The 27391-nt window shown below is 31.5% G+C and overlaps 1 protein-coding gene across 1 annotated transcript in view; it reads left to right on the top strand.

Annotated features, from left to right (window-relative positions):
- The window catches only part of LOC114938581 (glutamate receptor ionotropic, kainate 2), a 210933-nt gene that overhangs the window by 121058 nt on the left and 62484 nt on the right, over positions 1–27391 (top strand). Inside the window, exons 4-5 of the mRNA XM_085487905.1 lie at positions 11713–11964; positions 22480–22655. Of these exons, the coding sequence (XP_085344031.1) occupies positions 11713–11964; positions 22480–22655 (428 nt within the window). The remainder of the gene's footprint in view (positions 1–11712; positions 11965–22479; positions 22656–27391) is intronic.

Below are 27391 nucleotides of genomic sequence, written 5' to 3'. Positions count from 1 at the left end.
TAAATTGACCCTACCCTTATGCTGAATAAATTGACACCAATGCTTGTGCTAAAATTGAATTACCGGCACAGAGATACGATATTACATTTATATTGTCAATAAACGCTGCAGGCTTTAGTTCTCTAGAGCGAATATTAATTAATATGACATCATTAATGTGAATATATATTCATACACAGTAGAAAAATTTGTGTTTTCTTGATGAAAACAGTCCCCGTTAAAATTTTTGTGTTAAATATTTAACACATTTATGTGTTAATTTAACATGTTACTGTTCTGTTAATTGAACTTAAATGTAAAATTATTAAAACAACTGAAAAAGATATAAAAATAACACAATATGTATCTATTTTTAATTTTATACAATAAATATGTTCTGCTTTATTAGTGACAAGATTTATCTGTTAAAATTTACAGAAAGAAATGTTGATTTTCTATTTTATAATATAAGTGGGGATGATAAAATCTAAAATTAACATATTTTAAATTATTAAAAATTTTGCATTTATTTTGTGTTAAAATATTAACACAATATTTGTGTCTTCATTTAACAAATCCATATTATGTTAAATTAACACAAAAATTTCTGTGGATCGTTTGGGACATGTGATATCTGTTAAATTTAACGTAGAAGTTTTTTAACTGTGTGCGAATTAAAATTATAATTCTATAATAAAAATTGATATTTGAAAATATATCGATTTTTTCTTGACAATTAGCTTATAAATAAACGACATGTATAAAACAGTGACTATTTATTAAAGTATAAATTTGTACTAAAACATTTATTTGAAATAAGAAGTTCAAGAGAGAATAAAATAGGGAATAAAATTTATAAATTGCGATTTTATGAATAATATTACTGAAAATATGTTTGGAATCGTGAATATCTCTAGTGTTTAAATATTTTGCATATTTAAGTATAACATATTCATGTGTCCCATTTTTAGATTAAAAATACGGATCGATATATGTATATGCAAACTGTTGAATCGAGTGATACAAATAATGGAAAGACGTTTTGCATCGACTGTTTAATAATAAATACATTTCGCTTCTATATATGATTTATTCTATCGAAATCTGTCGCGCGAGTAGTCTAGTAAGAGGATGATATATTTTCGAATATTGTAATGCACAAGGTAACAATTTCGTTCTGGAGCATATTATTGTATTATACATTATTGTATGCATTATACATACAATCTATTAATAACCATTCATATCAGTTAACAACAAATGTAATGTCGTATCTCCGAGATAATAATCCTCCAAATTAATTATTAATTAATCGCTGATGTATCATGGTATTTTGTTCTTTCATTTAATTCGAAGATGAGCAAAATACAATATATTTAAATCAGCGAAAAATTCAAAGCGCGACAATTAAAATTTGATTACCAAATAATGTTAAATAAAATAATTAGCACCCGTAAACGACATAATTAATTTATATCATAAAGATAATTCATGGTTTCTATCGCTTTAATTTTTACGTCAAAGACGAAATACCTTATTCAATGAACAATTATATAGTCACGATATTTTCCCAGAAAGCAAAAAATCATTGCTACAACGTTATTATTGTTGTCAAGTATGTAGTTTTTAACTTTCACATCGATTTAGAAGTTTCGGTAATGTTGAAATTAACGTTTTTCAAATATTTCATTAATATTTTGAGACCAATATCAAATAATATTTTTAAAACATTTATAAAAAAAACATCAGTTAAAATATTAAAAAAAAAAAAATATTTATTAATAATATTTTAAACATATTTATATAAAACAGTATATCACAACGTTTAGAAAATGTATAAAAATGTTGATTAAATATTTCTTACTTACTGAGTTTGTTTCACATTCGATATTATCATTTATGACTAGAAATTAATTCATCGCTAGGGGTTGATAATCGCTAATTGCAAATGCGATCGCGTTTAGGGTCAGTTCGCAGAATATGAGACGCAAATTTATACCTCGCATATGAGGACGGCGGATGGATGCGAAAATGTAAATCAGCCGGTATTTAGTTCATGCAATCATAATAATCCGCGCGATGCAAAGAACATAAATCAACTTCGCGTGGCGGTCAGAAATAGTGACGTAACATCGTATATGCATATATATATATATATATATATATATATATATATCCAGAACTAACTAATTAATTAATTTAATTTTCATATTAATGCGATCAAAAGACTGGCGCGGTTGGGGCGCGTGACGTAAATCTCCGTGTCGGTGCCGTGCCTTTGACACGCGAGCTTAAAAGTTGGCAGGAAGCCTGGCGAAAGCAATTCAGTTAGCGTGGGGCCGGCTATAGCATGAATTACAGCGCGAGGACGTCGCACGCGACATGGTGTAGCTTCAGATTTATGTAAAATAACACGAAACCGGATCGACTACCCAGAGCCGAAACCATAACAGTGTCTCTCTCTCGCTCTCTCTCTTTCTCCTGATCGCGGGCGCGAAAGATAAATCTCACGCGCAACCCTCTCTCTCTGTCTTTCTTAACCCAAGCTAGGGGTGGGTTATGAATTCGCCACCGGAGTCATGTCTCTCCCGAAATGTGTTTTCTTAGAAAATTCTACATCACGTCGCGCGCAAACGCGACGAAGATTCCAAATGTTTGATTTGTATCAACGGCTCTCGGGAGCGAGGGCCTTTACAAATAAAAGTGCGTACTTTGTTGCCCGGAAGAGATAAACGCGCGGCTGTATATAGAATTTGTAATAAAAGTTACATGTCGGAGAATCATTTTGACCCGCGCGAGAGAATGCGTATTTATCATATTTGTCTATTTTATTTATTTTGTAATCAATGTATTACATATTATCTTACTTATTGTTATTTAAAAATTTTTTTAAATAAATTTAATAATAATATTAATATAATTTTTTTTAATAAATTTAAAAAAATTAATTATTATTTAAAAATTTATTTTGAATAAATTTTCAAATAATATATGTATTATTATTTAAATATATAAATATTTTCCTCATAAAGTATTGATCATATTTATCTATTTTATGATTCGGTGAAGTGAGATTTACAGTGAGGGTAAGTCGATATAAGTTATAATAGAAAGGAAAGAGGAAAACCGCTGATGTGTACACAAAGCTCGTGAATATGATACAACGATTACACTCGAGCATTAAATCATGTAACTATTCGGGGAGTGCGTAAAAATTTTCCTCCTCGAGTAACAGCAAAGATCCTTAACCCACTAAACCGACGAGATAAAAGAGATCACTTTGAACCCCGTGTTTATGTCGCAATTTCCAAGTTCACTGGAAACGTCTCCCGCGAGGCTCATTTCATCTTTCTTCTTTAAGGGATGTTGTAATAAATACAAACAATAACAATTTAAATTTTAATAAAGATATGTAAGATGTAAAATTTTTTTGTGTAGGACTCTAAAGAGATTAAATATCTTTATCGAGCGTAAAAACGCGCCTATTTTTACAAAGGTTTTTTATTTTTTTTTTTTTTATATTTGAGTATATATAATATATACTCGCGTACAGATGTATATAAAATTATTAAGTTTCATAAAAAATTGTTATAATAAGTTGCATGTATCAGTAATGGTTCCAGTGTCTGCATGATTTTGTACTAGTAGATTTTAGTTCAATTCAACCTGACAAATAAAAAAAAAATTTTTGTTGTGAAGAAATGTTACAGTTACGAATTGTCGGAATTTTTTTAATTTTTCATCTCATTTTTTATATAATAAAAAAAGTGGCAAAACTGTAATTTTTTCTTCGATAAGTTACCTATAATTTCGTGAATTTTATAAATTAAAAAATTATATTATAAAAAGACGAAATAAAAATTATTATTTTTCATATACATATACTCAAATATATAACAAAAATAAAATTAAAAAATCCTTGCATTAATTACTGAAAAAAAAATTCCGAAAATAAGATATGCAACCCCTTAAATGTGACAAAATGTACGCTGCATTTATATCTCGACATTAACTTGCTATCTCGCTCTTTCATTTACACCCTCCTTAGGATTCTATCTAAAAGGGGAATATTTAGGCCATAAATATAGAATCCCATTGTGCGTAGACGACTCGCACTCTCTTTCCCGCATTCGAGTCGCGGCTGAAAGGATTGCTTCGCGTTTTCCTCTTTCGCGAATCTAGAGGGGCTGAGCCGTGTCGAACCTCGGCGCAACTTTTCCAACTTTTCTTTTGCGCTCCTACCCCGCGATAAATCTTCCCCGGAGTAAAGAGGAAAGGAGAGAGAGAGAGAGAGAGAGAAATGCATGTACACATTTTCCCACCCAAGAATTGCACGAGTTTAATGTTGCGTGCGCGCGAACTCGCCGGTTAATACGCCGCGAATGCGCGAATTCCGCCTAAAAGTAATCACGGTCTCGCTACTATTGTAGTCGTTACGTTATCTTGACCTTAATGTGTCCGCGGTTTGGATTTTCTCGCGCGGAAATTTTCAAATGGATTGGGATCTCCCACGAAATCTTATTCCGCGCCGAGGATATTAGGGATATTTGCGGGAATTTCCGAATGGGAAAGGGTTAAAAGAGTCTTTCACATATTTTATACAGTTAAGATGAATGGATCTTTATACGAAAAAAAAAAAGTATTTTATGAAAAAATGTGTTGCTTGTTTTAGTTTTGCACTCTTGACTCTATACATTAGAATCTATCTCCCATGAAATGGATGAATGGGAAATATTTTTCGTCTACATTTCGGTCTTACATCGAGCCGGAAAGTGCCTTTAAATATAAAAGAACTGCATCTTGCAGAAGCTTTTAGACACGCGTCCTGCAAAGTTTATCCTTGAGAAAATTGTTACTTATACGCATTCTTTATTTTCTGCGATGTCTGTTATGTCAACGTGCGGAGGAACAGGACTCGGCAGGAAATTGAATTCGCTGCGAAATACTCGACTCGGGAAAATCCTCTATGAATTTCTGAGTGCATCTAGTGCGGATTACGAGGTATTGCGACATATTACTGGACGGAAGAGTGAAGCGCGTGGGAGTTAATCGATTGTCAAGGCAACTATATACTTGCTCAGCACAAGATCCGAGACGATGCAATATAGATGAAAGTAAGCTGCTCATTTTCTTCCTTCAACCAGCAAAAATTTAAGACATATTTTATATAGAAGCAATTTCAGATATTCGAAAAATTATACATATATATAAATTATTATATATTATAATATATAAATATAATATATAAATATTTATATATTATATATATTTATATATATATATATATATATTATTGTATAATTATTATATAAATTAATATCTTTATATATTGTTAATTTATATACAAAAAATATTTCTTATTTGTAAAATATATCTGTGACATTTGTTAAATATAACATAAATTTATATATATCTTAAATTTTCGCGTTCGCTTTGTTTTAAGAATTTTACTTATGGTAAAAACTCGATCACAAAGATTTTGCTAAAAGCGCGACAATAAAATATCGCGGCCAATAAAATTAGAATATTTATTTTTGAAGAACATGACATTTCTGACGCAAGGTACGGAAAACTAATAACAAAAGGTTTTAAAGTAGACATTCCTACTTTTTGCTATGCCGAAAGGAATTTTCCTTCCCCTAACATCGTCGGATGTGCGGCACAAATTTCGTTTCAACTTCTCGCGCCGCGAGAAGGAAGGAAACTTACTTTCGCGATAGGAAGTGCACAGACACACACGCCGGGCTCTTTATTAATTTTTCGTCATGTCGAAAAAATATTGTCGTACTCTCGTGCGCGTTACAGAGAGAGAAACGGGACGAGGCGACGTTGCGCGAAAAATTCCAAGTTTCAAGTTTCGTAGGGGTGTAATTTCATTCGGGTCACCGCAAAAGTGGAAAACAAAGGAAGAGATAGAAATCGGGGAGGACCCAAACCAGGGAAATTGATTGGATAACTTTAAGGAGCGGCGGCCCGAGCCAACGAGGCGGAACACTTTAATGGAAGGTTCCGTTTAGTCTACAGGACTAGAAATGCACACACAAACGCACACACACGCACCTGTACTGCTAACCAAATGACGATTATTTCGCTTTGGATTTTATTTTTCGGCATTCACGCAGAAAAGCAAGTCCGCTCTTGCGCGTTGCATTGGTAATCCTAATAGACAACTCTATCTCAGCTGTTTCTCTTCCATTTCTTTCCTTGCTCCCTCATCCTTGTCGGTTCTCTTAATGGCTTTGCAACGGTATTTTTTTTGTATTACACGTGCAGGCAAAGTGGCATTTTGTGTGCGTGTTTTCTGTGCGGAAAGCGGCCGATTTCCCACGTTGCCATCTAGCGGCGACGCGTTGAGTGAATAAGCCGCATTTAAAGTCATTGTCCACGGCTGAAGCCGTGGGCAATGTATTGCCCACGGCTTTAGCCGTGGACAATGACTTTGAACGCGGCTATTCCCGCACCGTGCGGTCGCAAGATGGCGGCGTGCGATCGGCTAGCTCGCGCACAGAAAACACGCACAAAGCCACTTTGCTTGCACTCGTAATACAAAATAGTATGTGTATCACGTGCGGATTGACAATTGTTCACTCGTGTGGGGTAGTCGCACTCGTCTTCGGCTCGTGCATCCATTCCCCGCACTCGTGACCAATTGTCAACTTTCCGCACTTGATACACAATATACTATTTTTTGTCAGAGATTTACAACCTGTCATTGTCAGTCAGCTTAATTTATTGGTAACTCAAATTGCCACATCCCTCTTTTCCTCCCTTTCATCCCCCTTCCTTCCCCCGAATGCGAAAGTTTCGCGGGCACACGAGCGCACAGAGCTGCTTACGTAACTTTTAATGACGAAACTAACGAGATAGAATGTTTGCCGAATCCTTCATCCGTATTACGATGATGATCGCAGGGCAAGCAGCGCAATTTTGTGGCGTTTGCATTAATTAGTTTTTTAGTGCACTCTTCTTCCGCCTCCTTCTCCTCCGAAAAGTTAACTTGCGTGTTGCAAACTTGTGTATCAAATCAGGTTAAATCGTTTGTCAACAGGAGTTTGCGAATATTTGCTTTATAAAATTAAACCTTTGTAGTTTGGAAATGACAAGATAAAGGTAATCCAATCCCTTCCTGCACTGCGAAAAAAATTATTAAATTAATAAATATTTATTTCGATACTTCCTAATTAATCATTTCTTTGAGAAAAAATATATATTAATCTGTTTTGAAAAGGATTTTTTTATATCAAAGAAATATTAAATAATATTTTTAAAACATTTCTAAAACATGAGTTAAAATATTTTTTTAAATGTTATTAATATGTTCATTAAAACATTTTTTTAATATTTATAAAACATCTAACGCAGAAAATTTATATAAAATCAACATTTTAAAATGTTGATTAAATGATGTTTCTTGCTTACTGGATATGTTGTACACAGAGAATAAAATATATAAAATAAAGTAAATGTAGTAAAATATAGTAAATATTTTTCACATCAAATCAATATTATTAGTTTCAAATAAATGATTTATTAGGCAGAATTGAAATAAATATTTATTTAAATAGCATTCAATAATTTTTTTTCGATGTGAAAAGGTTTGTATTCGTTATTGCAAATCTAATTGACGGAATACAATCTGTCTCTCTCTGAAATGAAATGAATCGTTCAAAGTGATTATTGATTTAACGAAGATCTGTGGAGCAATTAAGATACAGAGAGAAGATATATTTTCGAGAGCCGTCATACAGAATCGCCTCCTTAATTGCGATAATTCGCCAAATTGTGGAAGATGATCGCGCATTGTGCATTATATATATATATATATATATATCGGGCTCATAAAAGTCATGATGAAGCGGGTTCTTTGTGAAGGAAACTCTGCCGTTCCTCATTACCACAAAATGGATAAGCGCCGGTTCGTTAAACGAAACTCGCGATATCGTAACGAGGCAACGATTCTTATTTACTCTCTCTCTCTCTCGTCGAGCGAGAAGCTTTCGACTTAATCAGCGAGACACAGAACAGATAATTTCGCTTCGCCGAATTACGAAGCCGATGCGCATTCGACGAAATGCGTTCGCCGAACTGACAATGAGGCTGTTGTGAGCGGCTTTTTGGCAATTTCAGCAGACGTATATTCGCGAGAATCGAGCGTTTCTGCTCCAAAACAGCGGCTTCCTCGAAAGCTAAGCAAGCGCGCGACGCTCAACAATATCGCTTCTTATTGAGAGATAGAGAGAATTGCGAAATTTACGACACTTGTTTCTAAAGTATATACAGAGTGTCCCAGACTTATTGTATACCACACGTTAATGCGAGATTCTTGACGCGTTTTAGAGACGATTTTTCCTCAGAAAATGTCCAGGCGCCAATAATTTTCGAATTTTAAACGATTGAAAATACAAGTTTTTTTTTGTAAACTAAGCCTTGTGGAAATAAATTAATTTGAAATATAAAACTACATTTTTTAATTAATTTTAGGTGAAGTTTACTGTAATAGAATTTTAATTTAAGGCTTACACAAAATATGAATGTTTACAAAAAATATTTATAAATATTTTTATAAAATATTGCATAAAACATTTGAAAATGGTTTTAGGAATAGTTTAAAATAATTTATAAAAATTTTTTGTAATAACATTTTTTTTAATAATTTAAAAAACTTTTAAAAATGTTTTTCTTTATCCCCCAGATAATATTTTCTTGAATACATATTTTTAAAATAATAGTTTCAATCTATGTTCAAAAATATTTTTGAAACGTGAAAAAGCGGATATAGAAACATTTTAAAAATATTTTCGAGAATTATTTTATCTTTTGAAATATTTTTAAAATCTTTTAAAAATATTTCTTAAAGGATCTTTTAAAATCTATTATATATATATAAGTGCGTCGAAAACAGATTAAACAAAATGGTAAAAAGATAGAACTAATTCTCAATCAATCTCTTAATGTTAATAATATCGGAGTGTAAATCTTGTGCAAAGGGACGATCAAACACATTTAATCGTTTTCTCTCTATTCTTTTCTCTTTCTCCTCTTCTTTGCATTGTTTCACGAAAATTCCTATTTCCATTAAAATTATTGGATTTCTCGGAGCAAAAGGAATACCGCGAATCTATTTTATCTGTGTATCCAATAGTATTGTTATACGAAAGTTGTTTCATCCTATTATTGTCTCCTTACAAACGATCAGTTTTACAAGAAACATCTCGAAATATTTTTAATTTATTATAATAAATTGTAGTTTTATTAGAAAAATAAATTATATATCCTACAAAATAAATAATAATAGCATATTTGTACATAAACCTCGCATTAAAATGATTATTCGTATATTATTAATTAAATCATAATAATTTCTTTGTAGATAAAAAATGAAGTTAATTTCGTAAAAATGTATATTGTGTGTGTGATACGATAAAATTGAGCGAATCAGCGGACCATGATTCGCAGCAGAAGAAAAGAACAAAGAAACGCTTGTGAATAATTCAGGATATCGCGATAAAACGCAACCAGCGATTCCTTAGAAGTAGTAATAGTACTACCAAAATCCAACTTATCCATTCTTCAATTCGGCTCGCCCTTACAAAGCGTGCCAGGAATAATTTGCGATGTAAGGGAGAATAACGGCGCGCTTCTCTCGCCGAGAGCTCGCCCTTCTTAAGTATAATGGATAAGAAAGTTGAGACGTTAAAGGAATGTATCAATTCACATCGTCTATTCACCGTGGAATGCGTAGATCGAAAGCTCATAAATCATATCGTTGTTCTTTCGCCGATCGAGATTATTCATCGCTATTCATCGATCGTTGCATTCTACTCCAAATATATTATTTGATTATTATATATGTATATATATATATGTGTATGCTTCTCTCTGCATTTAGTATTTGCATTGACATTATTTTCCGCATGCAGCTCGTATTTTAATTTGCGTAATGGATAAATGCGTAACCTAAATAATCACCGCATGCTGATATCGGTTTTCTGTGCATTGCTGCGATTACAGCCAATTGCCTATTGCGCTTTCTGAGTTGTTTAAATTCCGATTTAAACTCTAGTTAGATTTAACGATCGGATATAAAAGTAAAAAAAAAAATTAATAAATATAGAGTCAACGAACAAGCAAGAAAAAATATGTTCTATCATTATATTATACATTTGCGTATATCTGGCGAATTAATGCTTACTAAAGAAGAATTTTGTCAAATTTATATCACACGTCTTTTATGCATTTTACGTTATTTATAACCTCTGGCGTATATTTGCACGAACTCGTGAAATTTTTACACCGTTGTTTTTCATCGGATTTGTTCGACGATACATCCATCAATAAAAAAAATACAAACGGATTATTTTCAATTTTTTAAAATGCATTCGTTTCGAGAGTAATCTATTATACAAAATTATATATGGCGGATAGTAGCGAGGACTCCTCGCAAAAGTGTCCGTCATCGTTTTACCAAAGCTTTCGCTGATACAGAACTTCTAAGTACGCTTCATCTGGAAATATGAAATCGACGTGTCAGAGGCAGTCGTTTTCCAATCTCCGTTTTAGCACGCCCCTGTGCCCCTATTGACATCTTCCTCGCCTATCTCGCGATATATCATTGCCATATTCGTCTATTTATTCTTAATAGTTCGATATCTCTAAGAAAAATTTTCTGTACACTGAGAAAAAAATTTGTCAACTTGACTAAATCTTTCAACTAAATTATTATTTTATTAATTGAACATATATTAGTATTTAAATCAAATATATGTTTGTTAGATTTAATATATGTTATATTTATTTTAAATATTTTTATATGTCCAATTGACAAAAAAATATTTATTTGAAAGGTTTAGTCAAGTTAACAAATTTTTTTCAGTGTACTAAATTGATTGAAAAATACGAATTATTTCGTACTCCAGAGTAAAAGATATTTAATATTTCTGAAGAATTTGGTGAACAATCGAAATATCTACTAGCTTAATTTTTTACCTAAAGATTTTTGAACAAGATAGCAATAAATAAATAAATTTGAATATGTATAAATCAGTTTAAAATATGATACACTGAAATAAAATTTCTTAACTTAACTAAACCTTTCAACTAAATTACTATTTTATTAATTAAACATATATTAGTATTCAAGTCAAATATATATATATTTGTTAGATTTAATACCTATGTTATATTTAATTTAAATATTTTTATATGTCGAATTGACAAAAAAATATTTATTTGAAAGATTTAGTCAAGTTAACAAATTTTTTTCAGTGTACTAAATTGATTGAAAAATACGAATTATATCGTACTTAAACATATATTAGTATTCAAGTCAAATATATATATATTTGTTAGATTTAATACCTATGTTATATTTAATTTAAATATTTTTATATGTCCAATTGACAAAAAAATATTTATTTGAAAGATTTAGTCAAGTTAACAAATTTTTTTCAGTGTACTAAATTGATTGAAAAATACGAATTATTTCGTACTCCAGAGTAAAAGATATTTAATATTTCTGAAGAATTTGGTGAACCACAATCGAAATATCTACTAGTTTAATTTTTTTACCTAATGATTTTTGAACAAGATAGCAATAAATAAATAAATCTAAATACATATATAAATAAATTAAAAATATTATATATATATGTGTGTTGTACGATTTAAATGTATGGAAACATCCTTTTAATAATAAATATAGAATTTGTCAGAGCGTTGAATTTTTGATTGCAGCCTGCAAGCAATTATCCAGGTCGGTACAAGGCATCTTCGGGCCATCCGACCCACTTTTAGGCGCTCACATACAAAGCATATGTGAGGCTTTGGATGTTCCTCATCTCGAAGCGCGGGTCGATTTCGAGCCCACTTTTAAGGAGTTCAGCATTAACCTATATCCCGCTCCAGATCATCTCAACAAAGCGTTCAAGGATCTCATGTCCTTCCTAAACTGGACCCGAGTGGCCATTATCTATGAAGAGGATTACGGTAAGTGGAGAACAATAACGTGTACGTACAATCGAGAAGAATCTCCGCTGCAGCGGAATTTCTTTACTCCAAATAAACTGCGAATATATGGATGAAATCGCATATCTTGACTAGAATAATCTAAATTTTCTCTTCATATCTGCATTTGCCAAATCCGCGTATCCTATTCCACATTTAATATACATATTCATTTATATTTAGTTTATATCTTATATTAAATATATATTATAGTTACATTTATGTATAATATAATAATGTAACTTATTTTCATAATAAATTCATTACTTTTTTCCGTATAATTCTTGATGTAATAATCGTTCATTATTATGAACGATTATAGTTCGTATTTTTAATTTTCTGACAATTTTGCAACAAAGTAACTTTTCATATGCTCATTGAGCTCTTATAATAAATATTAGTATTATATATTTTACATTAAATATATATTACATATGAAATATATGTATATTAAAATATAAAATAAATGTACATTAAATATTTAATAAATATATATTAAATAAATATATATATATATATATATTTAATAAATATTTATATTAAATATATATTACATATGAAATATATGTATATTAAAATATAAAATAAGTGTACATTAAATATTTAATAAATATATATATATATATATATATATATATTTAATAAATATTTATATTTAATATTTAAATAACAAAAAGAAATACCGCAGTGGCATGATCGATTTTGAACTTAGATGTATTGCTGGAATTAATTTAGCGCATACGTTTCTCTCCACAAAAGCGCGATAATAATGATTTTGTGCGAAACGTAGTGGCAGAAAAATGCGACGAACCGCAAGAGCGAACATGCGGACAATACGAACAACATCAGTGGCCGGGCTGAAAGATTTCGCGACCACCCCGTTTCGCAAAACCAAGCGCTCCGCGTTGAAAACGGCAATACACAACGCGGGAAAACCGCTCCATAGATATTTGTAGAAGAGGCGATCTTCTCTCTCTTTTTTTTTTTTTTTTGGTTTCTTCTCGTTAGCGCTCCGCGGCAGCGCGTTTATTACGCAAACGTTTGTTGCCTCCATTTTTTCCCCTTTTTTTATTTTCCTCCACAGAGTCGGAATGATGCGTCCCCATGCAAATAGAACGTCGGAATCAGGCGCCGGAAGTGGACGCCGCCGCCCGGATGTCGGGCCTGTCATCCGCACGCGGAAGTAACCGCGTTTACATACGATGATGTAAACTCTCTCTTTTTCCCTCGCGATCTCTCGCCGTCCGAAAACGAGATTGCTCACCCTCGACGCGTTTTGCCGCCAACTTAACCCCCGTGGTTCGCCCCCATAACACCCCGTTTTCATCTCGCGACGGCCTGGCACCATCCGCGACGACTCATCGAAATTCCGCGACGCGCCGTTGACGTATAATATCCACCCTACCTCGGCCCATTTCCATTCTTTCCGAATCACATTAGTATATTTTAACTATCGTCGTCCCTCCGAGGAAATGTATGAATTTTCGCCCGCCATTTCTACCACTTCTAGCCGGAAAAGACGTATTTGCATTGATTTGCCTGTCTGAGCGGAAGAATTTTATTGTCGGAGTAAATCTGGAAATTCAAAAATGGAAAGTACCTCGCGCTAATCTTATACGTGAAATGGATCTCGGGTAAATCTAATTTAATGTCAAATTAAATCTTGGGAAAATTGGCCGGACTTTTTTCATATCTCGTAGCTGAATGAAAGATATAATAGCTTCAATACTGAATAATGAACAGTTTTTGTTTAGTAAATTATTTATAAACTACACTGAAAAAAATGTGTTAAATTAATACATATTTATACTGTCAAATAAACCATTCATTTGAAATTATTTGAAAAGAATTTTCTTATATCAAATAAATATTATTAGTTTCAAATAAATGATTTATTTGACAGTATTGAAATAAATACTTATAAAAATTAGCTAAATTTTTTTTCAGTGTACAATATATGAAGAAGTCAGCTGATTTTACCAAAATTCAATTTTATATCGGATTAATGCGAAGGTTTTTGAACCTATGTGAAATCCTATTAGACATTCGAGACATTCGAAAAAAATGACTAAATTAATATTTGTTTCAATACTGCCTAATAAATCATTTATTTGAAACAAATAAATATTGATCTGTTTGAAAAAGGATGTTCTTATATCAAATAAATATTTTTCACGTCAAATCAATATAGTTTCAAATGATTTGCCTGTTTGAGCGGAAGAATTTTATTGTCGGAGTAAATCTGGAAATTCAAAAATGGAAAGTACCTCGCGCTAATCTTATACGTGAAATGGATCTCGGGTAAATCTAATTTAATGTCAAATTAAATCTTGGGAAAATTGGCCGGACTTTTTTCATATCTCGTAGCTGAACGAAAGATATAATAGCCTCAATACTGAATAATGAACAGTTTTTGTTTAGTAAATTATTTATAAACTACACTGAAAAAAATGTCTTAAATTAATACATATTTATACTGTCAAATAAATCATTTATTTGAAACAAATTATTTGAAAAGGATTTTCTTATATCAAATAAATATTATTAGTTTCAAATAAATGATTTATTTGACAGTATTGAAATAAATACTTATAAAAATTAGCTAAATTTTTTTTCAGTGTACAATATATGAAGAAGTCAGCTGATTTTACCAAAATTCAATTTTATATCGGATTAATGCGAGGTTTTTGAACCTATGTGAAATCCTATTAGACATTCGAGACATTCGAAAAAAATGACTAAATTAATATTTGTTTCAATACTGCCTAATAAATCACTCATTTGAAACAAATAAATATTGATCTGTTTGAAAAAGGATGTTCTTATATCAAATAAATATTTTTCACGTCAAATCAATATTAGTTTCAAATTGGTAAAATCAGCTGATTTCTTCATATATTGTACACTGGAAAAAAATTTAGCTAATTCTTATAAGCATTTATTTTAATACTGTCAAATAAATAATTTATTTGAAACTAATAATATTTATTTGATATAAGAAAATTCTTTTCAAATAATTTGTTTCAAATAAATGATTTATTTGCCGCAGTATTGAAACACTTATTCAAACTCAATAAACTTTTTGTTCAGTGACAAATAAGTGTAAAACTTTTTTATAAAAATCCACTGTCATAATTTTCACACTTCGAGCGATAATTCAATGATACTTTGTATCCCGATGTTGTTTTGTGCGAAGTATTATTAATAATGGATATCGCGTGCGCGAATCCCCACGCCATATAAATTTGCGAAACGAATCCTTCTTCGCCCCCTCACGTAGTTTTCTGGCGAGGAGCAAAATAGAAAGAGTCGCCGACCTTATCTTCCCTAAATTGCCGCTCTTGATTGGACGATGTAACGTGGCGTGTAACAGAAGCACGAAGTAGAACGTTGCCGTTAGCGATAAAACTGGAGGAAACGGAAAGAGCGCGCGTCTTTTTTGCGCCTGGTCTCTCGGATGTCTATAGCTCGCCATAAATTCACGACAAAGGGGGTGGGGGTGAAGGGGGTGGGGGGTGGGGGGGAGGTTAAGACGTTTCAAAATTTCTCGTCCGTGAAAAAGCACGCTTCGAAGGGTGCCCCGACTCGACCCGGGAAAATGTAACATCCCGGTACTCCACCTAAATATTCATCGGGGGTAAATCCGTCTTTCACGAGCTCGTTAAAACTTCAACGTGCGGAGAGATAGTCACTCGCTTAAACGCCGTTAAATATTAAGCGGTCGCGGGGGACAGAAGCATATACGCACGATTTGCGACCCGGAAAAAAAATTTTTTATCTTTAAAATTTTTTATTTTTAATTAAAAAAATTTTTGTATAACAAAATATAAAAAATTATGTAGAAATAAAATTATACATATAATCGCAAAATTATATTTCTGGAATATGTCCATACATAATTAGTAAAAGTGCTTTCTATATATACAATTATATATATATATATATATATATATATATATATAATAAATATTTCTTCATATATATATATAAATATATACGTCTCATATATAATTTTACATGATTATATATAAACCCTTATAATTTATATATAATTATGTATAAAAATAGACATATTTTACATATATAATTTTTTTTTACGATTATATATATAATTATACAATTATTTATATATAATTATATATATAAAAAATTTTCCCCGGGAATCTCAACATTCGTAATAATTTCTGTATTTTTTTCGTCGACCCCATGACGTTTGTTTATAAATTTATCTTGAATATTCGCGTTCCGCGAGAGATTTTGAACGCTTCTCGAAATTTGGAAAAGTTTCTCCCTGCTGTTATTTAGTTATTCATAACTGCCCTAGTGTTTCGCAGTTCGTTAAAACTTTATTGGCCGTAAAAAGTTTCGTTTTTTGGCGCCGTAAAATAATAATGGATTGAAAAGCGACGGCTCTCTTCTGCCAATGTCCAATAATTTCGACGCGTAAATACTTTGTGTATGAGATAACGCGCGAAACTGGAGTAAAGTCGCTTTTAATTTTCGTCAACTAAACTTTTTTCGGAAACATACGAACTGTGTATACAGGGTGTCCGGTAACTAACGGACCAACAATTACAAATGGATTCTTTGGTCAATTTGGGAACGATTTTTCCTCAGCAAAAATGTTGAAAAAGGTCATCATTTTTTACAACTTTCCAATATTTGTCATTACTTTATAACTAAGCCTCAAATTAAAATTTTATTATAGTAAACTCTACCTGAAATTAACTGAAGAATTTAATTATGTTAGACTTTTAACTCCAAAACACGTTTAGTTTTCAAAAAACCTATTTTTTTCAATCGCTTATAACTCAAAAATTATTGACTTCTCAACATTTTTGCTAAGAAAAAATCGTCTCCAAATTGGCCAGAGAATCCGCCCTTAATCATTGGTCCGTTAGTTACCGGACACCCTGTATATTGCATTTAAAAATATATTTCATTACTTCACCACTCGAGTCAGCTACTCTCATTTTTAATACAATTCATTTATATATATGATACAATGAAATTCGCTACTTTCTAATAAAAGCTTGAAATCTATGCTGAATTAAATTATTTAACTTGTCAGTGTAAAATAAGAAATATCGCTTTTTACCAAATAATTCCATTAAATGCTCGTGTCATATAAAACTGAAATAAATGTTTGCTAAATTTGTAAAGTTTAATCAGTAAACCCGAGATTTTCGAATTTCTACTCTGTGAACGATTGAAAAAAAAAATAACAATTCACAAAATTTGAATATTTCAATAACGTGAACACATGTGACAGAACTATTCTTCCGGTGAAAATTCGCATAAACGAGCACTATCTACATTTTGCTTCGTATGATTGCAACGAAGTCAGGAAATCTCGCATATAAACGTTATTGTTGGAACGATAGGAAGAGAGAACGAGAATCGCATTCATTTTTCCTGAATTTTTTCCCCACCTTTATGTACTCTACGTATCGTTGCACGATGTCGTAAATTCTCAAATATAGCACTGCATGTAGTTACCGTTATCTAACGGAGTTAATTTTGTAAACTGGACTAGCGGCTGCGTGTGCAATCTTCCTACTTTTCATTTCACACATTTCTTGAACGCGGTACTCTAGGAATCTCTATATAAATGCAAGCTACCCTACGACCTTCATTATAAACCTTTATTATTTGAGATATTTGCACTCCTCTATTCTATGCTCTATTTACATAATTAATTTCATTTCATTATTATTAATTAAATAGATTGGGAGGAAATCTTTTTTAAATCATATAGAAATGTGTTCTCTTGTTAAAAATGGTCCCCGTTAAAATTTTTGTGTTAAATATTTAACACATTTATGTATTAATTTAACATATTACTGTTCTGTTAATTGAACTTAAATGTTAAATTAATTAAACATCTGAAAAGAGGTGTAAAAATAACATAAAGTGCAGCTATTTTTAATTTTACACAATAAACATGTTCTGTTTTATTAGTGACAACATTTATTTGTTACTAAATTAATTTAATTATTATTAATTAAATATATTAAATAGGAATTTTTTAAAAATCATATAGAAATGTATATACATAGTAGAAAAAAGTGTTCTCTTATTAAAAACGGTCCCCGTTAAAATTTTTGTGTTAAACATTTAACACATTCATGTGTTAATTTATCATACCGCTGTTGTGTTAATTAAACTTAAATGTTGAATTAATATTAAAAGAATTGAAAAGAGATATAAAAATAACACAAAGTACATCTATTTGTAATTTTGCACAATACATATGTTCTGTTTTATTAGTGCCAAGATTTATCTGTTAAAATTTACAAGAAAAAAATGTTGATTTTTTATTTTATAATATAAGTGAGGATAATAAAATCTAAAATTAACATATTTTTAGGCAATTTTTACATTAAAACTATGTTAATTTGACATAACATTTATTTTAAATACATATTATATTAAATTAACACAACAATTTCAATGGATCGCTTGAGACCTTTAATGTCTGTTAAATTTAACAAAAATTTTTCAACTGTGTAGAAGACGATAAAAAAGATGACAGAGAAAGATATGAATGTAATGAAAGAATTTATGGGAGATATATATATGTGAAAAGAGGATCAAGGAAGTGGAAGACAAGATAGAGAAACTGATAATGGAAGATGGAGATAATGGAATAGAGATCTACAAGAGAAAAACTGGAAATATTGGAAGAAAGAAGAGAAAGAAAGAAAGAAAGAAAGAAAATAGAAAAGAAAAACACATATAATACAAGAATGGAAAGTTCTGAAAAGAGACTCTCTTCCAGGAGAATAGATTTCATCTCTCTTAATAGTTTTGCGAAATTTTCCCTCGTTTTCCCACTTGTCGCTATTTCTGTACCAGAAATGTCGACGTCAATCTCGATCGAAGAAGGTGTCATTAAAATAAAGATCTTGAAAGTTCCTAAGTATTGTCTTGTTTATAGAGTCCCAAATTTCGACTTTCAATAAAAGCGTCCCAAAAAAACCTTAGACACTATTTGTCACAATTTTGCACATAAAATTAAATAATATAGAACAATAATAGATCATACTAAAATTTGATATAGATATTTATTTTATTATTTATATTTTGTACAATAAGAAAATCTTTATGTTAATATTTTATTGCTCTTATGTTCGATTAATGATTGTTAATTTCAAGAATTTTATCAATTTAGCTAACTTTAAATTAATAATTATTTATATTAAAAAATAATATGCAATAAAAAATTACAATTGCGCTATGTTTCAAAATTAAAATTATAGCAACAAAAAATGCTGATTTTTCAAGATCAATATCCTGAAATTGATTGGTCATCATTTTTCACATAAAATTAAATAATAATATAAAAATAATAATAGATCATGCTAAAATTCGATATAGATATTTATTCTATTATTTGTATGATAAGAAAATCTTTATGTTAATATTTTATTGTTCTTATGTTCGATTGATGATGTTAATTTCAAGAATTTTATCAGTTTAACTAACTTCAAATTAATAATTATTATATTTATATTAAAAAATAATATGCAATAAAAAATAATCGCGCCATGTTTCAAAATTCAAATTATAGCAATAAAAAATCCTGATTCTTGAAGATTAATATCCCGAAATTGATTAGTCAGCCTATTTGTACACAAACAAACGAAAGAAGAAAAGTAAGCTGCAATTATCTTGATTTTTATTTTGTATAAGTAAAGTTTATCATTTTTCAAAATATTAACATAAAATTAAATAATATAAAACAACAATAGATCGTACTAAAATTCGATATAGATTTGTTTTATTATTTGTATTTTGTATAATAAAAAAATCTTTGTGTTAATATTTTATTATTCTTATGTTCGATTGATGATGTTAATTTCAAGAATTTTATCAGTTTAACTAACTTCAAATTAATAATTATTTATATTAAATTAATAATTATTTATATTAAAAAATAATATGCAATAAAAAATAATCGCGCCATGTTTCAAAATTCAAATTATAGCAATAAAAAATCCTGATTCTTGAAGATTAATATCCCGAAATTGATTAGTCAGCCTATTTGTCCACAAACGAACGGAAGGAGAAGTTTCTACCGTGCAAGGATAAGCTGCAATTATCTCGAGTTTTATTCCGCAAGTGAAGTTTATCATTTTTCTCGAATTGTACGTTTTGTCGAGAAAGTGCCAGTCCTCTCTCGCTCGTTAACGCGCCGGGAGATTTATCTTCCGCCTCCCTTTCGTCGTCCTTTAGCCATGTTTATCGATCCCCTTCTTGCCGCTGCTCTATTCGTCACGATCGTTACAGGAGTTGGAGAGAGAAGGATTGGGGGAGTAATTAGCGAGCTCAAAGTTGGCGGCACCTATCCGAGTATGTCCGAGTAAGTCTCTTTCAGAAATACGGAAAAGTAGGATTACGCCGTAGAATCTCGCAACTTTGTCAAAGATTTGTGCCTCCTCTCGGTCCAAAGTCAGGAGAGAGAGAACGAGAGAGAAGACTTGGAAATTTACGGTATTTAATCCGCCGAATGCATTTAGCCTCGAGCTAATGGTGACGCTTCTTGTTCGTTTCTATATGTATCCTTCATGAAAGTCCTCTTTCAGCGATGAAGGTACATATTTTATACCGATAGGGCGTTAAATTATTCAAGCGTCGCATTAATAATTGAATAATTCGGCGTCTCTCTCGGGAATGGAAATGAGAATGAAGAAAGAGAGGGAGACAGAAGCAGTCAAACTGTCATTAAAGTTAACCGATGTTGATGAAGTCAGAGGAATGAACGCGGAGCAAATGTAACCGCATGTAACGAATTCTGTGCACGCGGAAAACTCGAGTCGACAGCGCAACTTTAGGAAGTAGTCGAGGAACAATCGGCTGGAAGGCGAATTGCTACAGTCGGGGACTCGTCTTTTTACCGACATTTCTTCGCGAATTCTGTTAATGCTATCAAACTAGTTTATGAAAAGTCCCCTCCCGTACACCGTACTTGATAGAACTCGACATATACAGGGTGCCTGACATAAGGTGTCACACTAAAAATATACAGGTAGATGTTGTTATTTGGAGACAATTTTTCCTCAGTATAGTATATTGTGTATCAAGTGCAGAAAGTTGACAATTGGTCACGAGTGAACAATTGTCAATCCGCACGTGATACACATATTATTTTGTATTACAAGTGCAAGCAAAGTGGCTTTGTGCGCGTTTTCTGTGCGCGAGGTGGCCGATCGCACGCCGCCATCTTGCTGCGGCACGGTGCGGGAATAGCCGTGGGCAATGATTTGGACCGCGACTCAGCCGTAGGCAATGGCTTTGAACGCGGCTTATTCACTCACCGCGTCGCCGTTAGATGGCGGCGTGGGAAATCGGCCGCTTTCCGCACAGAAAACATGCACACAAAGTACCACTTTGCCTGCACGTGTAATACAAAAAATCTTGAGACGTCAATCATTTTCAAGTTATAAGCGATTGGAAATAAAGGGTTTTTCGCAAACTTAGGCTTGTGGAAATAAAGTATTAACAAAATCACATTCTCCAATTAATTTCAAGTAGAGTTTACTTTAATACAATTTTAATATAAGATTTAGTTATAAAGATACATGATGGCAAAATTTAAGAACATGCAAAAAATGATGACCTTCTTCGACATTTTTGTTGAGGAAAAATCGTCTTCAAATGACAAAATCTACTTGTATATTATCGGTGTGACACTTTATATCAGACACCCTGTATAGACGTGATATGTGTGTTGAATCCCCTAGAAATCAAATTAACGATCTTCCCTCTCTCCCATTCTCCTTTCTTCGATTCGCAAACAAGTACGAGTTTTACAGCTCGTTTCTATCGCATAGAAATGCATTTATTATTATTTTTTTTTTTACGTTTGAATAATCTGTACGTGAAAATAACTTATTTCTACATAACATATATTATTGATCAAATTACAGTATATAGAAACCTTTTTTCTTCTCCGAGGAATCGATTATTTTATTTATTACTTTTCGCACACAAAGTGCATTTTTTCCTCTACTAATACGTATTTTGCTCAATTCAGTTTCCCCTAACAATATATTCTATTCAATGAGTTTGAATAATAGCAATCTCATTTTTCTTATAATTATAATAAAAACAATTAATTAAAAAACTATGAAAGCTTTTAAAAATGATTCAAACATTTCATTAATCTAAATAACTAGTAAAACTTTATTTCCATTGTTGGAAAAATAATATTAAAATAAAATTTCTGTAAAAAAATAAAAAATTAATATAAAATTCGTATAAAATTTTATTTACGTTGCTTGAAAATATGTATAAAAAATCTTGCTAAATTCGTAGTTGAAAATAAATATTCAGAGAAAGCGAGAAAGAGAAGAATCCGGGAAACACGTTAGTCATATTTTGCAAGACGCCTCTTCTCCCTTTTTAGCGAGAAAGATTAAAGAAAAATATACGGATGAAGGCGCGCCATGATGAAGTCCAGCGTGAGAAATATCTTTCTCCTCTGTTTTACAGGGCTGTTCAAACTCCAGGATCTCGTGAAATCCCCGCCGTCCGTGAGAACCGAGATGTACATTCGTCAAGCGGGTCCTAGATCCTACCGGCAGGTCCTGCGGGAAGTTAGACACAAAGAGATCTTCAAGCTGATCGTCGACACGGATCCGGCGCACATGCAACAATTTTTTCGCGCGGTAAGTTTTATATATATGTATGCATTTTTCACGATTTTATTCGATGTTCGATATACAGGGTGTCCCATTTTAATGTCCCACCCCAAATAAGTTTTTTATTTTTGATTGTCGAAAAAAATGTTTCAGACAAAAGTTATATGGTTTCGAGAAGGACATAAGGTGGTGCCATTAGTTTGACCTTGAATAGTTGCTTGAGGGTCATGTAAAGGTCACCTTGAGTTTTCCAAAACACTATAATAAAACATTTTTATCTCAAGTACTTTTTGAGTTATATAAGACAAGATCTCTTCACCTCAAGGTGACCTTTACGTGACCTTCAAGCAACTATTCAAGGTCAAACTAATGGCACCACTTTATGTCTTCCTCAAAATCATACAATTTTTGTCTGAAACATTTTTTCTACAATCAAAAATAAAAAACTTATTTGAGGTGGGACATTAAAATTGTATACGAGAGTCTGTCGAGCGTTTAAAAAACTTTTACTTCGAATTCTTTTTCTTTCTCTTACGAGTCTTTCGAAGAAAAAAGTTTCTCTCTATAATCTCCATTTTTTGCCTCTCACACATATCGATCATGTTAGGTTCCTCTTCCATCACGTTCAAAATACTGTTATACTTCGATAAGCAGAGCAGGGAAATAAAAAAAAAAATATATATATATATATATATATATATATATGTCTATCTTATTTTTCTGCGCCGCTTAAGCTCTTGCATGACTAATCTGACAAGTTGTTTTTATCCAAATGAATTCACGTTTTTTTCAATAAAACGAAACACTATACAATGAAAGAGCATCAGAAAAAAGAGAGGAAAGGATTCTATGTAAATGGAAATTTATTGACGCTATTATTCAAGGATTTGCTCCTTCTTGTGTGTATGTATCGAAATAAAAATATTAGCTAATAAATATCAAATTTATCTGCTTTCCATAAGCTTTGCTATTTCATCTTCTTCCATCTATTTGATTCGCAAATACGAAAATTGCTACAGACGAACGGATATATAATATATGGGTGATTCAAAACAATCTGATGTCCTGGAAATATTATATTATATTCCTGAACGAATTCTGAGACGATTTTTCTTCAACGAAAAAGTCGAGACATCAATAATTTTCGAGTTACAAGCGTTTGAAAATAAAGGGTTTTTTTGCAAACTAAGCCTTGAGGAAATAAAATATTAATAAAATCACATTCTTTTATTAATTTCATGCACTGTAAAAAAAATGTGTTAACTTGACTAAATCTTTTAACTAAATCACTATTTTGTTAATTAAACATATATTAGTATTTAAGTCAAATATACGTTTTGCTAGATTTAAGGTTACATTTACTTTAAATATTTTTATTATTTAACAAATTTTTTTAGTGTGTAGAATTTACTTTAATAGAATTTTAATTTAAGGCTTAATTACGAAAAGATGGCCTTTCTCGAAATTTCGGAAAATGGTCTCAGACTTCGTTCAAGAATATATTTCCAGAACATCAAATAGTTTTGAGTCACCCTGCATGTGTCGATGGAACATTTCAAATTTACTTTGCGGGAAAAGCGAAAATAGAGCTTCAGCGATGCAAATTTCTTCCGTTTGGAAAAACGCGGGAAACTACAAATATTGATCGATGCAGTCGGCGAAGGCAGAGTTTCAACGCACACCCTCGTGGATTATATAAATGATCATCCTCCGTCATCCGGGCGGAGGACACTTAATCTTAATACCTATCCGAGGCATCTGTCAAACCGCGTCGAAATAAGCGACGCGCTTAGGAAAAGCAGCAGCTCCCGGTGATCATATGCGAACGGATGAAGCTGATGAGACAACAAGTTGTTTACCGGATGTAAAACTAAAAAAAAAAAAGGGGGAATAAACACAGGAGGAACACGCATGCCGTAAATAACTTTCCAGAATCATGTACGAGTACTCGGGTCTGCGCGCGGAGATTAAAAGGACTCTTACAATTAGGATTAATGGCCACTGCGTTGCAGTTTTTCCTCCCGACGTTTGTTTTGCTTTCTAGTTTGGGACTCTGCTTCGCGACTCGGGAGAAAAGAAAAGGAACGGGAGAGAGACATCGCGCGCAAAAAAATTGTATATCCCGGAAGTTTTTTGCGCTGCGCAAAGAACAGCTGATTCGAATCTCGCGGCTCCGTGCTAATTAAATTATCCGTCGGATTATCTGTCAGAATGGATAGGATACTCTTTCTCGTTTGTGAACATCTGGTAAAAATAATTTAGTAACAATAGTCATGCGCGATCGCATGGTAAGATAGAGAATATTAATTTGAAGAATATTTAAAGAATAATAAATCAAGTATAAGTCATACATATATGTATGCTTTATTTATTATTTATAAATTGGTGTAAATAATTTATGTGCATTATTTCAGGTCAAATTTATATAAATACATATAAGTATCAATAGATATAAAATATAAACAAAGCCTTTATATATACATATATATATCACATTTTGTATAATAATTTTTTATGGTGTATTTAAAGATCTCTCTGATTTTCTTTTATACAACTATCGATATGCCCATATTTATGTATTTATAATTTATTATTATAAATGATAATTTATGATGATTTTGAACTGTGAATAATTTACAATTGCGCGATGGCGGCTCCAAAATGTTTTTAATAATTTATTCGCGTAGAAGCCACGACGCAGATCAGCATATCGTCAAATTAAATGGTGAGAATTGTTGAACGGTAAACGAAACAAACGTTGAAAACAGAGTCCTAGCAAATCGCAAATCGTGCTCGCGGAAAATGATAAAAGCTCTCCCGATATTTTTCATCGTCATTCCCGACACTTTTCCGAACGTTGTTGCGTGCCCGGCCGACGAATAGAAAAATTTGCATAATCGGACGGAAATGATCACCGCGCCGGAAATGCACGCCTCGATTATTATTCAGCATTGAAACACACGCGTCGCGTTATCGGGCGCATTTTTAGTTTTGTCGATAATGTCGTTTGAAACACGTTGAAATTTACTCATTATGACGTATAGGATATATACGTATATATAGGATATGCACGCATCTCAATACCGCGTGAGAAAACCGCGACCTGTCGTAATTTATGTACGTAACGAGAACACACGGTAACTCATAAATAATTCAGTGTTTAATTTACAACAAAATTGAGTACGACGTAAATACGAAAATAAATTTACGACTACGTTAGTCGGGCATAATTTAGGTAATGTAATTATATGTGGTTTCTCCTTTTCCCACTCGTAAACATTCTTGACGTGGATAAAGAGACAAATTGTTAGGAACGGATTTAATTTACGCAGTAATAAATTAACTACATGTATACGCACTGGAACAAAAAATTATATTAATAAATATTTATTTCAATTCTGCCTATAAATATTTTATTTTCAAAAGCATTTTCTTATATCAAATAAATATTTTTCACATCAAATCAATATTATTAGTTTCAAATAAATAATTTGGCAGTATTGAAATAAATATTTATTTGAATTTAATAATTTTTTTCCAGTGGCGCAATTAGAACAAATAATTTTACGAGAAGGTTTTATTAGACAAAACTTTCTAATAAATATTTATTAGTTTGGGAAAGCATTTTTTTATATCAAATAAATATGTTTCACATCAAATCAATATTATTAGTTTCAAATAAATAATTTGGCAGTATTGAAATAAATATTTATTTGAATTTAATAATTTTTTTCCAGTGGCGCAATTAGAACAAATAATTTTACGAGAAGGTTTTATTAGACAAAACTTTCTAATAAATATTTATTAGTTTGGGAAAGCATTTTTTTATATCAAATAAATATGTTTCACATCAAATCAATATTATTAGTTTCAAATAAATAATTTGGCAGTATTAAAATATATATTTATTTAAATTTAATAATTTTTTTCTAGTGGTGCAAGTAGAACAAATAATTTTACGAGAAGGTTTTATTAGACAAAATTTTCTAATAAATATTTATTAGTTTTGAAAAGCATTTTTTATATCAAATAAATATGTTTCACATCAAATCAATATTATTAGTTTCAAATAAATAATTTGGCAGTATTAAAATATATATTTATTTGAATTTAATAATTTTTTTCCAGTGGTGCAAGTAGAACAAATAATTTTACGAGAAGGTTTTATTAGACAAAACTTTCTAATAAATATTTTTTAGTTTTGGAAAACATTTTTTTATATCAAATAAATGTTTCACATCAAATAAATATTATTAGTTTCAAATAAATAATTTGGCAGTATTGAAATAAATATTTATTTGAATTTAATAATTTTTTTCCAGTGGCGCAATTAGAACAAATAATTTAACAAGAAAGTTTTTCGATATAAAATTATAATAGAGGAAAATGAAAGAGGATCCAAAGTCAGAGCGCAATTGCACAGAACGAGAAGAGTAAAACAATTGTGCTCTACACAGAGAGAAGTGTAATCAAGTTTCGGGAGACGTGGTAAACTTCGTTCGCAATCTTAAGGATTAAGACCGTAAATACATCGGAAGCACGAGAGAGGGATTAGATTTCGTCTACCGGCGTTTCTCGATTTTGTCGACGGCGCCCCGGGAAGGCAATCTTACTTCAGACGCGGATCGAAGCGGACCTGTTATTTGCATGTTGCGTCCCTCGAGAATTTCCGAGGATAAGGTCCCTCTCGACCGGTCGAGAGTAATCAAAAAACGTCTATGCTTTCATGCGGTTCTCGTATATCCTTTTAACCTTTTCCCTCT

Source organism: Nylanderia fulva, unplaced genomic scaffold (assembly GCF_048542155.1).
Source record: "Nylanderia fulva isolate GAGA-0341 unplaced genomic scaffold, ASM4854215v1 Scaffold11, whole genome shotgun sequence".
In the NCBI taxonomy this organism is placed as follows: Eukaryota; Metazoa; Arthropoda; class Insecta; order Hymenoptera; family Formicidae; genus Nylanderia; species Nylanderia fulva.
Note: the sequence above shows the minus strand (reverse complement) of the source record. Positions and strands in the feature narration are given on the sequence as shown.